A 14,617-nucleotide genomic window follows, 5' to 3' on the forward strand; every position below is an offset into this window, starting at 1 on the left:
GGCCAAAATTCTTCCTGCTTCTTCCAATATCTCTCTCCACCCACTTCCTTCCTTCCTCCTTCTTTCCTGCCCCTCCCCTCCTCGCTCCCCCTCCCTCTCTCTCTACCCCTTCTCTCTATGCCAGCTCGTCTTCTCAGGCAAGATTGTCAGCCGTCTATTTCCCTGCTCATACAGCCTTTATTGAATGTTTGTGAGATCCGGATTAAGGTCTTACACAGCTAGCAAAGCCTTAATTATTTTTGCCTGTATTACTATATATTGAATCGATGTAACTTTTCAATAAAGGCAGTTCAATTCTGGACACTCCCCGATGATTTGGAGATATAGGAACTCTGGTAATTATCCCAGAGTGTAGGAGGGTTTTGTTTTTTTTAATTATTCTATTTTTTTTTTCTCCTGGAGGGAGCTGGAAAATGAATCTGGCACATAGTGCATGATATTATCTTGACAATCTATACTCATCAACTGCGAATGCCTGATAAATGAGGTGGAAGGTGGGGGAAATGAATAGGGCACGTTGAGCTCCCCGGCAGCAGGTCTGGGGCTCACGTTTTCAACTTTAACTTGTCTATTACACTTCAGCCTCATCAGCCCCTTCCTTTTCCTGCATCCTCAAGAGAGTTATCTAAAGAGCTTATTAAAAGGGAAGAGCCTCTCCGAGAACAAGATCCACTGCATGTCTGGAGAACAACGTATTTCACGGAGTTTGCTTCTTCCTGGTGTCATGTTGGGCACTTGGGTGGGCGAGACTCTGCTCCATGGTGACCCTGACTTCTTGCTTGTAGAAACCATTGCCAGTGTGTACATGCCCATCACTCTGCTGTATTTAAAGTGGATAACCAATAAGGGCCTCCCGTACAGCACAGGGAACTCTGCTCAATGTTATGGGGCAGCCTGGATGGGAGGGGAGTTTGGGGGGAAATGGACACCTGTATATTATGGCTGAGGCCCTTTGATGTTTGCTTGAAACTATCACAACATTGTTAATCGGCTACACCCCAATGCAAAATAAAAAGTTTTTTTAAAAAAGAAACTGTCACCAACAGACAGAAAGCAAAAGTTAATTGGGAGAATGCGTAACCACATTGTCCAATCTCTTTTTACCTTTGACATTTTATGGGAATGTAACAGTTACTCTTCAGTTCAGGTATGGATGAATGCTGAAGAGAGGAACTACGATAATATTTCTGTCCCCGGAGAGACTAAGGGCTGCCAGAACTCAGGCTCTGGGGTCAAAATGTCTGAGTTCTTCAGTCACTGGCTGTGTGGTCCTGGGTGAGCTCCTTAACTAGACATGGTGATAATTGTATGACCTTTGCCTTTGGCTCACAGGATGCTGGAACAAGATAATTTGTGTCAAGTGCTCGGTCCAGCATCTTACACGTGGGGTCCAGACATGGTCCATGAATCTTGGAGAGTGTTGGCTGTGCAATCTTCCTGCGGGCAACTGAGACCACCTCACCTTACAGCAGGAGAAGAGAAGAACCTCCCTCTCAGCCTGTGATTTTCAGGCTCCACCTCAGACCACCTTTTCACTCTCCCACTGTCTGTCCCTAAAGAGACGGAGCATCCTGCCGTTCAGCCGCTGCCACCCCAGGCCCCTTCATTCAGCGGCTGCAGGCAGCACGTTCAAGGTCAGCTTGGCTCTGTCTCTGCACCAACCGGACACTTGGTGTTGCTGGACCTTGAACTGCTGGTCACTTGGTCCAAATGAGGAAGAACAGGACTGAGGCTTCTGAAAGGCATCCTTTGTCAGCCCCAGCCTCTCTCTGCCAGGCACGTCCTTCGCTTTTCCTAGTTCTTCACACACGTAACTTCTCAACAGCTTTGAGAGAGAGCAATCAGTTCTCTGTTTAACAGTCTAGGAACCCAAGGTTCTTGATGACAGTGCCTAGTACGGATGCCCCAGCACGTGGGAGGCTGAGCTCCAATTCTGGCAACATCTGATGAAGTCAAGTTCATATACAAGGACATACTGTGTAGCTAGCACAGGGAACTCTGGTTAATGTCACGCTCCACTGTTCCAGCATTCTTCCCACTGTGGGTAGTCTTTGAGGTTCTCCGAAGAATTCTCTCTTATTTCTCCATACACAACTTTATATTTTCATAGTTCTTTCTAAGTTTTTTAGTCTCCAATTCCTAACTTAAGTGTCCTTTTTGTTCTCTTCTCCTTCTCTTCCACCTTTTCCTTCTCCAGCCCTTCCCCACCCTCCTCCTCCTTCTTAAGGTTCAAATCACCAGGGGAATTTGGAGGGAGTTGTAAGACTCCAACCTGGAGGAGGGAAGGGCAACCCACTCCACTTTCCTTGCCTGGAGAACCCCATGGACAGAGATGCCTGGCGGGCTATGGTCCATAGGGTCATACAACTCCATTCTGACCAGTGGACCACAGAGGGCCTTGGGCATGCAGCACAGTGGGGATTCCAGGCCATGGCAGCCAGTGAAAAATTTGTCCTGGCCTCTCTGAGGGCCAAGAGCCAGGTAGGACCCCAAGGTGGGTCACCCTGGATACCACAGACCCAAAAAATCTGAGTCGACTAGCTCTGCCCCCCCAACTCAGTCCCTGCGTGAGAGAGGGCTGGCAGGTGGCAATCAAGTTATGCTTTTCTGCCTCCAAGTGAAGCTGAAAATATTGGCAAGAGTTGCCTGGAGGGAGGGAAAAGCCGTACCCTCCCTTTCCTCCTCTGACACTGGCACTCACCCTTAGCCCTTCTTGGGCCTCTCACTCTGCACTTCCCTGATGAGACCTGTGTGGCCCCCACCAGACTTAAGGGACATGACTAAAACCATAAGACTTGGAAAGGGGAGACATCACTGCTGAAGAGGTGGTGGGGAAGGGGAAGATGTGGCAAAAATTCAGCAATTGTTATACTTACAATGGATAACCAACAGGGACCTGCTATAGAGCTCAGGGAACTCTGCTCAATGTCACTGGCAGCCTGGCTGGGAGGGGAGTTTGGGGGAGAATGGATACATGTATATGTATGCTGAGCTCCTTAGCTGTTAACCTAAAACTAACTGTTAATCAGCTATGTTGTTCTTTAGTTGCTAAGTCCCGTCTGACTCTGCGACCCCATGGACTGTAGTCCGCCAGGCTTCTCTGTCCATGTGATCTCCCAGGCAAGAATACTGGAGTGGGTTGCCATGCCCCACTTCAAGGGATCTTCTTGACCCAGGGATTGGACCCACATCTCTTGCATTGGCAGGCAGATTCTTTACCACTGAGTCATCCCCATACTCCAATACAAAATATGGAAATATATATACGACCGTATATAAGATAGATAGCCGGTGGGAACTTGCTCTGTGACTCAGGGAACTCAAACTGGAGCTGCGACAACTTAGAGGGGTGGGTGGCAGGGGACACATCAGCCATGGCTGACTCATGTTCACGTATGGCAGAAACCAACATAATATTGTAAAGCAATTATCCTTCAATTAGAAATAAAGAAATTTTTCCCCCTTTATTTATTTATTTTTTCAGTGGGCTTTGTCATACATTGATATGAATCAGCCATAGATTTACACGTATTCCCCATCCCGATCCCCCCTCCCACCTCCCTCTCCACTCGATTCCTCTGGGTCTTCCCAGTGCACCAGGCCCGAGCACTTGTCTCATGCATCCCACCTGGGCTGGTGATCTGTTTCACCATAGATAATATACCTGCTGTTCTTTCGCAACATCCCACCCTCACCTTCTCCCACAGAGTTCAAAAGTCTGTTCTGTACTTCTGTGTCTCTTTTTCTGTTTTGCATATAGGGTTGTCGTTACCATCTTTCTAAGAAATAAAGAAATTTTTAAAAATCCAGCAACTGTCCTCCTATTCCAGTCTGGAGGTAAGGCCATCATGGGGAAGGTTCTGGGCATGTCCCCTCATGCTAGGCTAGAAAGCACTGGCCTTTGATGAGAGACAGGGCAGTGGAGATGCTCAGCCTCAGGCTCAGCCTGCTTCTCACTGAATCTGACATCTGGATGAAAAGCAAAAATAAATATATATATATATATATTTTCCCTTCAAATATACAGATGTTTCCAACTATTCCCATGCTGGGTGGCATGTAGACCCAGCTGCTTTGTCTCATTAGAAGCAAAAGAATTTTCAGGGGCTCTTCTGAGGGCTGGGTTTTCAAATCTTATTTCACAGTTCGTCTGTCAAATCACTTGACTTCGAGACGGCACCATCACTCTCATGGTAGAAATGTGGCAGGAACATGCCATACCTCCCGGAGCCATGCTTGGCCCCACCTAGCGAAGACACCCTCACAAGCATCCCCCTCACAAGGCCTGGGGTCCCCCGTGCAATCAGAAAGCCACCAGGCAGATGCCGTTCCAAGGTCAACACAGTCCATCGAGGCTGTGCTGACCTCAGAGGCTTTGATCCACGAGGGGTTACCCAAACCTCTGCCCTCTTTGGTTTTATCCAACACCGCCTGTCGTGAATGTTTGCGTGTCAAGATGCAAGGAGCAGCCTAAAAATAATGTGGGACGTCAGGCTCCTCCAGTGCTCAGCAGTTTCCAATTTGCTCTCGCACCATCAGCTGCTCCCATTCACAAGGAGGTGATTAGATTCTCATGTGCTCATCACATGCGTGCTACATCATGTCATGTTGTATTTTAGGACATCACTGAAGAACAGGTCTGATGGGTGATATTAATACTTGTTCTGAGACACAGTATATCTTTTTTCCTTTCTTCTCTACCCCACCCCTGATCGGGCACCTGCTATCAATTTCACCAGCATGAAACCAGAATTCTCAGAACTCGCTGGTTGCTTCTGATGGATCTTGTCGATTGGTGCCACGTGACTGGGAACACAGTGTGGGTGGCAAGCCGATTCACGTGGCACCTGCTGTAGTGGGCAGGTACCTTAAGGGAAATAGTGACATGGTCTTATGAAAAGCAAGGTCTGGAGGGCTTCCCTGGCAGCTCAGTGGTGAAGAATTCGCCTGCCAGTGCAGCAGACACAGGTTTGATCCCTGATCCAGGAAGATCCCATGTACTGTGGAGGAACTACGCCCATGCACCCCAACTACTGGGCCTGTGCTCCAGAAGCTGGGAGCCGCAACCACTGAGGCCCGACACTCTAGAGCTTGTGCTCAGCAACAAGGAAAGCCCTCACACCACAACTAGAGAGCAGCCCTCACTTGCTGCAATTAGAGAAAAGTTTCCACAGCAATGAAGACCCAGAAGAACTTTATAAAAAAAAAAAAGCAACATCTGGAGAGTCCGGACACTCTGTTCTTAGTTTCTCAGTCGTGTCTGACTCTTTGCAACCCTGTGGACTGTAGGCACTCGAAGCTTCTCTGTCCCTGGGGATTCTCCAGGCAAGAATACTGGAGTGGGTTGCCATGCCCTCCTCCAGGGGATCTTCCCAACCCAGGGATTGAACCCAGGTCTCCCACATTGCAGGTGGATTCTTTATCATCTGAGCCACCACCCTACCATAGTTAATTCTGTGTCCCTGCAGAGTCGTCTGACTCCTCTATTATTCCCCCATCTTGCCCTAGGATAGAGAACTAGCCCAGTTCTACAAGCCATGCTGGTCCCACACGGAGAACACCAGAGCATCTCCTTGTAGGGAAATGGCCAGAGATACAGAAGGATGCAGGGCTGCTTGCTCCCACTTCGTGGACTCTGTGGCCCATGGACCGTGCTGACTCCCAAGATGCTACAGCTTGCTTACCTCTGAATCCATTTCCATTGCCACTGGAGCAGGCAGGCGAAGGGGAGCCTTGGGGCCTGATGACAGGGGCAAAGGCACTCTTCTGTTTGACAGCAGGAAAAACTGAAGAGGAAAACGGGAGGATGGAGGATGTGCTGGAAGATCCAACAGTGGGACTTGATGACATGACTGGAAAGCAAAGGACAGTCCTTCTTTAGAAAGAGAAAGATCTGGAGTTACGTTCTTTCTTCAGTACATACAACCAGTACATACTGACTGCAAACTAAGCGTTTGTTCCAGGCATTGTTCCAGATTCCAGGGATTTGAGAAGAAGTTGAATGTGACAACGACCCTGCCCTGTCCCTTGGGAGGAAGAGCCAAATGAAACAGTGAGTAGGGTCATCATCCTATTGGAGGAGCGACCATGATGCTAAGGAGATACATCCGGGCAGGGTGCTTTTCTGCCTGGAAGAGTCAGGAAGGCATCAGTAGGAGGTCATATTGTGATAGGTCTTAATCCACAAGTACTTGGTTGGCCAAAATGTTTGTTCAGATTTCTCTGAAAGGTATTGTAGAAAAACCCAAACAAACTTTTTGGCTAACCCGATAGAAGCTCAACACGAGAAGGCTAAGACCAACCTCTGAAAAATGATCAAGTCTACTAAAAAACAGAAACTTCTTTTTTTTTTTTTAAATCCTAAAATGTAATCCTGTCTGGGAGCCATGTGTCTCCCTGGCAGTTCTCAGGGCGCCAGAGATTTGCTCTGTAGGGTAGGCATCTTCTCGGAGCATGCCATCTCTATGGGCCACTTCCTCATTAAATGTAAAAGTTTATTAACAGTGAAGAGATTACCTCCCTTCTCCCTCTACTTTCAGAGCTCCTGGGAAATAAAGCTGCAAGTCAGCCTCCTCTGATGTAATGTGTAGAAAAAAAACACACCAGTATTAACATTAAAATGACTTCAAGGAAGCCAAAATTTAACTGTTGTGATTTCCAAGAAAAATAAAGGCAACTTACAGAACAAAGTGCCCCACCTCTTAATGTCAGATACTCCACCAACTTACATCATACAAGAAGATAATTTTCTTCCAGGTTCAATTTGCTCGAAAAAGAGGTAAACTTGAGTTCACACACGTAAAATTGTTAGAGATAGCATTTTACAGTATATGGTCAAGTTTCAGGGGCTCATTCTAGCATAATGTCCAGAATTCTGAACTGTCCCAAGTCATATGACTTAAGAATTACTGGAACCTAATGGCAAAGGCCACAATAAATGCTAAGAGTGCTGACTTCTACTTCATATCATCAGTAGTCCAGACAGTCCACAAGTAAATCTGAAATTGAGGACATGAATGTGAGTTAATGTTTCAAGTATAACGTGTATTTTGGAGGGCCGGTGTTCAGATGGCCTTTGCAAGACTCCATCCTCATTTTTCCCCTCTCCCTATAAACATAGACATTCAACTGTGCTCACACAATTGCATATATAAAGCAATAATGCGGCATGCCTCCCATGCAATGTCTTTTACAGCCAATCTACAAACCAAAGACTTAAAAAAAAAAATCTTTATCTAAAAACTGCTCATCCTGAAGTGGTCCTGATTTACAGGGCAATGCAAAAGGAAGCACTGGAATACATCCCAGTCTTCAAAAGAAAAAAATTGGTGGTATTTGTAGCAGCAGTGGTAAAGAATCTGCCTGCCGATGCATTAGACATAAGAGACAGGGGTTTGATCCCTGGGTCAGGAAGATCCCCTGGAGGAGGGCATGGCAACTCACTCCAGTATTCTTGGCTACAGAATCCCATGGACAGAGGAGGCTAGTGAGGTCGCAGTCCACGGGGTGGCAAAGAGTCAGCTATGACTGAAGCAACTTAGCACGCATGCACATGGGAGAGGATAGAGGCTTAAGCCTGGAGAATGGATTTTATTCACGGTCCAAGTCAGTCTCCTCTCTAGCCTTGGTTTTAGCATCAGTGAAATGTGTGTGCGTGCACAGGGTGAGTGGCTGGGCCTCTCCTCTTTCTGTGAGGCACAGAATTAGAGGCCAAAGGAAAGCTGGTATGTGGAAACCCCTGATTCTGACCACCATCCAGTCTCTGACATACCATATGATCCATGTGGGTCCCAAAGTGGTGCCTTGGCTTCTGGGTCTGCAACAGCAGAATCTCCCCTCATAGAGCATGAGAGGGGAGGGGTTTTATAAAGTGAATTAGGCGCGCACACACACACATGCACACATATACTTAATTCCACTTATATTCAGCATACGAGTCATTTCTAGTAACAGATCCTAAAGTATGCTTACTAGCGTGGCCACCTCTCAGTGGGAAAGGAGTCATCTCAGACTTCACCAAGTGACACAAAATTGCTGCAGAGTTGAATAAACACAGAGCTGTAAAGTGCCCATTTAAAATATTTTAAACAAAATGTTCGCAAAATGTCAGATTATATAAAAATTTAAAATGTAATACTTTTATAATAAAAATCCTAAAAGGAATTTTAATATGCATATGTTAGCAAACATAATTTCTATGTTTATTTTAAAAAATGCTGTAAGAGCCAGGAGTTTCATTAAAATTTTTTTAAAGAAGTCTTAATATCTTAACAGACATTAAAACTTATTATAGATCTACACCAGTGAAATCAGTGTTAGACCAGCATAGAAATAGGCAGACAAATCCTTGGAGAAAATAGAGTCCAGAAATAGACCTGGATATATAGGAGAATTAAAACTTAATAAAGGGGACATTTCAAATTAATGGGGAAATAAACACATAGTAACAATACACTAACCATTTGGAGACAAAATTTAGAGTGCTTCCTCATATTAAACACAAAAATAAATCTAAATAGATTAAAGGGTTATTTTTAAAAACAAAATTATAAAGGAGCTAGTAGAAAAATGAGGAAGTTATATAATTTAACTCATCCTTTTCACCACCCCAAAGCCTAAACAGAACATCATAAGATAGATTTGTCATATAACCAAAAATTTCTATAACACATACAGAAAAGGCAAATGACAAATTAGGAAAAATATTTTTCATAATTTATTTAGATATATTCAGATCCTCAGTAGCTAATAGGTTTTTATAAACTAATCAGAAAATGTCCCAATAGGAAAATAGGCAAAGGACATGAAAAGAAATGTCACAGAAGGAAAAATGAAAAAAACCAAAAGGCCTTTATAGACCTATAGATGGTCAGACCAATTAGTAATCAGATGCAAATTAAAACAGTAATGAGATGTTATTTTCCACTTGCCAGATTGATAAAGATTAAGAAAAAATTAAGAGGGCAGGGAAACAGATACTCTCCTTTTCTAAGGGGAGTGCTAACCTCTCTGGAGGAACTTTGGTAATATGTATCAAAGTATTTGAAAACGTCCATGTCTTTTAACCCAGTAATTTAATTTCCAGAAATTAATTCCAAGGAGGTAATCATAAATGTGCAAAAAAAAAAAATTCCAAGGACATTTTTATAATCATGAAAAACTGGGAAATAAGTGAAATGACTAGCAATAGGATAAACTATATTAAATCCATAAAATGGAACATTATGCAAATGTTAAAACTAAGATTAGAGAAGAATATTTAATGGCATGGAAAGATATGCATCCTCAGATGAGTAAAGCAGAATACATAATAATATAGACAATGAACCCACTTTCACTTTTTGAAAAAACATACAAAGCAAAAGTGTAATAGGATGTGATGGGCATCCCTGTTTGTTTTTGTTTTTTTTTTTTTTGGCTGTACTATGTGGCTTGTTGGATCTTAGCTCCATGATCAAGGACTGAACCTGGGCCCTCCACAGTGAGAGATCGGAGTCCTAACCACTGGACTGCCAGGGAATTCCCACATCCAAATTTTTAACGACATCATCTACCAGACAGGATTGTGAAAATTCTTGAATTTCTTCCTTTTACTCTTCCATATTTTCAAAATTTTCTATAATGAATGTGTATTACTTTTGATGTAGCAGAAAAAAGTAAAAGCTGTTAAAAGAAACAAATGGAAAAATCTCTTATTTCTTTGGGAAAAAATAATACAATCCTTAGCAAGAGACATAATAGCCTTCCTGACATTAACATTTCTCTTCAATCTAAGGCTTAACTGCCTGTAAACAAGGTTACCTGTTAACCTTTCTGCTACAAAAAAAGCAAAGCACCAATAAATTTTCAAATTCCTGGGAAAACCTTGTTGATTGTAGTTAACTTTGCAATGTAAACGTCACTCCTAATATCTGTTTTCCATTCTTAGAACACAGGTCTATATCACTGCTGAATTTTATGGAGCCTAGCTTCATATCTGTGACTTGGAGAATTTTGTCATTTTTCTTCTACTCTCTTTTTCATTGATCTTATGGCAGAAGCCCATTAGCTGTGCATCAGAGCAGACGCTGTAATTTTCAAAATAAATCTATCCATGACTGCAAGGCTTACTTTAAAAGTTACCACTGGTTACCTCCGCAAAGAAATAAAGTATGTCATTTTTGTTTTCTTTTTATATAGAAATGCTTTCCAAAATGTCTATAATGAGGTTACAACTGTCATTTTGTTCAGTTGCCAAGTCATGTTCAGCTCCTTGTCATATGATTTTTCCCCCTTTCTGAAGAAAAAGACAATAGGAAACACACCAAAGTATTAACAAGGTGTTTTTGTTGTTCGTTTGTTTGTTTTGTTTTAATGGCAGGAGTAATACTTTCTTTTAAGAGCTATTGTCAGGACTTTCCTGGTGGTCAAGTGGTTAAGAATGCACTAGCCAATGCTTGGAACACAGGTTGGATCCCCGATCCAGGAGCTATGATCCCACAGGCCTTGGAGCAGCTAAGCCCCGTGGGCCACCATTACCAAAGCCTGCACTCTATAGAGCCCGTGGTCCACAGCGAGAGAAGTCACCGCAATGAGAAGCCCCTGCTCATCACAACTAGAGAAAGCCCAAGCAGCAACACAGACCAATGCAGCAAAAATAGATGAATACATATTTTTAAATAATAATAAAATAAAAACTATCATCACCTGTGTTCTAAATGTTCTACATATTCATTTAATACCCTACAATAGAAAAAATGTCTTGATATTTATTTTTCGAAAATATGAAAACCCTGAGGTCTGGGGCATAGTCCAAGACTGTGTATGTAAGTGAAGTAAGAGTCCCTGTGATGACCTAGAGGGGTGGGATGGGGTGGGACTTGGGAATGAGGTTCAAGAGGGAGGGGACATGTACATACTTATGGCTGATTCATGTTGAGGTATGGCAGAATCCAACACGGTACTGTACAGCAACTATCCTCCAATTAAAAATAAATAAATTAAAAAAAGAAGAATCCCTGCGGACAGGTTGGATTCTGTCTGTATAGATCCTGTTTCAAACTTGGCACTGCTTGGTAAGTATTCAACTTTGGAAGAAGTGGTTCCCTTGGGAGTTTCAAGCTTGTCGAGTAGAACATCTTTGGGGACACCAGTGTGTACCGTTGTAGGAAAGTTGATCACGCATATTTGAAAATTTCTCTGGACACCTCTCTCTGCGGATAGAGACCAAAGGAAAGGCCAGTGCTTCTGGCCCAGAAATCTCTTGTGAACATGGGGAGTTCAGGAAAAACCACTTTTCTGCTTCTTAGGATTGATCGGCTCACACGGTTCCAGCTGGAACTCACTGGGCACACATCCTTCTTTGCATCGAGCCATTGCATTTGTTGGCGTGAAGGCGTCTGTCAGCATTTCATTATAACCCCCTATTGTCAGGGGTTTAGAATTCAGCCATAAAAACTTGCACTGAGCTGGAACTTGGCACACACCACTACCGCCAGGAAGTGAAGTTTGTATGTGAAATTGAAAAAACATCTGTTTGGCCATTTTTGAAGTGGTGTGAGAGCAAAAGCAGTGAAGATGCAGGGTTTTGATACGCTGCGTTGGCCGCAAGAGCAAGTCAACCTGACCAAGAGGCTTGACTTTATTTCTTTTTTAACGTCTCTGGCAAGTGATTGCTCCATGGCATGCCCTGGCCACATCAGACCAGTTTAAAAAATAAAATGAAAAATCAGAAGGGTGTTTTCAGACACAAGCAACTGAACTGATGAAATGGTATCCCCTGAGCCTTTTAGTTTCTTTTTTGTATTTCCCAGAGAATTTGAGACGTAGGTGGGTAGAAATACAGGTCATGTGCTATTGTAATGGACTCCATGGGGTATTCGGTTTTTTCGCAGAATGGAATTTTATTGTAATAGAATGCACTGTTTGGAATCCCATTCCAAATCTGCAGTTCCTTCAGACCTTCCCTCAAAAAAGGAAGGCGAAAGGGGTCTCACAGACCCAGTAGGAAATAAAAGAGGACCTTATCTAATGTGTTTCCCTCCCTCTGGGCAGGGCGCCTTCCTCTTTCTATCTGTGGATGCTCTCTTGTTTTAATCGGTGATTTGAAGACTTGGGGTGTTACTGTTTTCTTGTAGCAGTGGGATTGAGTGATCAAGAAAGGAAAGTGGACGAAGTTGTCACCGGCTGGGATGGAAAGGGTCCCTTCCTATTGAATGAATTATCTAGTAAGAAACATCACACCATCAACATCTGATGGGCAATTTTATTCATCCATTCACTCTCTCTCCCTCTCTCTCTCTCTCTGTCCATCCACACCCCACCCACCCCTTCCTGTCTTACTTTCCTCCTTCTCCCTCCCTCATCACCACACTTAACCCTACATTGTTATATTAACCTTTTTTTTTTTTTTGGCCATGCCATGCGCATGTGGGATCTTAGTTCCCTAAACAAGGACTGAACCCATGATCCCTGCATTGGGAGCACGAAGTCTTAACCCCTGGACCACCAGGAAAGTCCCTATATTAACTATTTTTGATCTACAAAAATGACAGTTTCACATAGTTTAACCTAACATACACATTTTATTCTTAAGTGTATGAACATAATGAAATTGCACATTTTGAGACATCAAAAAGAGATAATTCCCTATGGCTCAGCCCAATAGTATGCTATAAATACATGAAATATCTTAATATGATTGAATAATTTAAAAACATGATATCTTGGATCTGATGACACATGTTCTAGCCCCATTTTTTACTGTTTATTGGCCATGAGCCCTTGAAATAACCTTTCATATCTTAGAAGAGAAAAATGATGATGATACTAGTAAAATAAATTATATTAATTAATATAATTATATAAATATGTTAATTATATACACATAATAAATTATTATATCCATGTGTGCATGCTCAGCCACTTCAGTTGTGTCTGACTCTTTGCAACTCTATGGACTGTAGCCCACTAGGCTCCACTGTCCATGGGATTCTCTAGGTAAGAATACTGGAGTGGGTTGCCATGTCCCAGGGATCTTCCCATCCCAGGGATCAAACCCATGTCTCTTGCATCTCCTGCATTGCAGGTGGATTCTTTACCACTAGCACCACCTGGGAAGCCCCTTTCATAAGGTTATTGTGAAAATCTGATGGGACTCACGTGTGAGCACGCTTGTTAGGCTATAAGGCTGAATGTAAATGTAAATTACTTGTACTGTTGTGACCGTTATCATAGGATGTTATTTATACAGTGGTTCTTCTGCCCTTGCATCCCTTGTAGGGGCTATTAAGATGTGGTCCTTCTGCACATGGGGTCCGCTCTCCACCTGGATGCATGGGAGAATCTCTCCAAGGTCTCAGCCACTGAAAAATCAAGTTTCTCCTGAGCTTTGACTACTACTATTACTACTAATGTGTGGACATAGAATTTTATAAGAAATAGTGTTTCTCTCTTTGCCTTACCATCTTGTAAGCCAGGGGTCCCCAACCCCCAGGACCAGTCCTGGTCCATGGCCTGTTAGGAGCCGGGCTGCCGAGCAGGAGATGAGCAACGGCAAGCAAAGCTCCTCTGTATTTGCAACCGCTTCCCCTCGCTTGCCTTACCGCCTGAGCTCTGCCTCCTATCAGATCAGCGGCGGCACTAGACTCTCATAGGAGTGTGAACCCTAACCCTAAAATCAAAGTGGAACATCCTGAGATTGCTGCAAGACAGCAATAAAGCACACAATAAGTATAATGTGCTTGGCTCATCCCGAAACCATTCCCTGCCCCCTAGTCCATGGAAAAACTGTCTTCCACAAAACTGGTCCCTCATGCCAAAAAGGTTGGGGACCGCTGTTGTAAGCCTCTGAACCAAGTTAATGACTCCCTTGAACAGACCCAAAGGCATCACACTAACCCTTGGATTCATCTAATTTCCTATCCATGTGTTTTTCTTTTATCTGTTTCTTATAGTTTCCATTTTATACTTTCATACTGCTCATATGATTATTAATATTCCCCCCATACATTTTTGGAACAAGAGAAGGTAAAAACAAGTAAGGAAATAAATGAGGCAAACAACCACTTGTTTCCCTCAGTCCCTCTGATCTAACTGACCTGGACCATCTGACAGGTCACAACGCAGAATGCATGTCTCCGTGAAATGGCCCTTGCCACTCCATGGACCTTGCCACTGCCTTTCTGTCTGTGGAAAACTTTAGTCAAGGAATAAGTTTAATCAGAGAAATGTGGAAACAAAGGAAAATAGAGGACACTAAATAGTAATAATGTAGTCATTGAGCATACTCAAGGACTTTCAGTTCTTTCTCAAGGGCCATAGATAATATTCTGAGTCCTATCCTGCGAGCTGTCTTATAGATACTGAAATCCCAGGTGGAGAAGTTTACTACATCATGACCAGACTGTACCCAGGACATGAGCTACCACAATTCTGAGAACTGGCCACAGAGAGAGAAATGGGAACAAATGGACCCTAGAACTAAAGATTAACTGTACCTGGTCAATCAAGATGATGCTGGTCAGACCACCATGGACCAATCTGAAGATTACTTATCAGAGCTGATTCCTGTTTCCAGGTTTAGTCCTACCCACCCCCCACCCTGCCCACCTTCTGTCTATAAAAGCTCTTGACCCAG

The 14,617-nt window shown here is 43.4% G+C and overlaps 1 protein-coding gene across 1 annotated transcript in view; it reads right to left on the reverse strand.

The window, feature by feature from the left end:
• Positions 1 to 14,617, reverse strand: part of EBF2 (EBF transcription factor 2) — a 220,662-nt gene that overhangs the window by 4,410 nt on the left and 201,635 nt on the right. Inside the window, exon 15 of the mRNA XM_043453353.1 lies at positions 5,685 to 5,852. Coding sequence (XP_043309288.1) covers positions 5,685 to 5,852 — 168 coding nt within the window. The remainder of the gene's footprint in view (positions 1 to 5,684; positions 5,853 to 14,617) is intronic.

The sequence above is a fragment of the Cervus canadensis genome, chromosome 30 (genome assembly GCF_019320065.1).
Source record: "Cervus canadensis isolate Bull #8, Minnesota chromosome 30, ASM1932006v1, whole genome shotgun sequence".
In the NCBI taxonomy this organism is placed as follows: domain Eukaryota; kingdom Metazoa; phylum Chordata; class Mammalia; order Artiodactyla; family Cervidae; genus Cervus; species Cervus canadensis.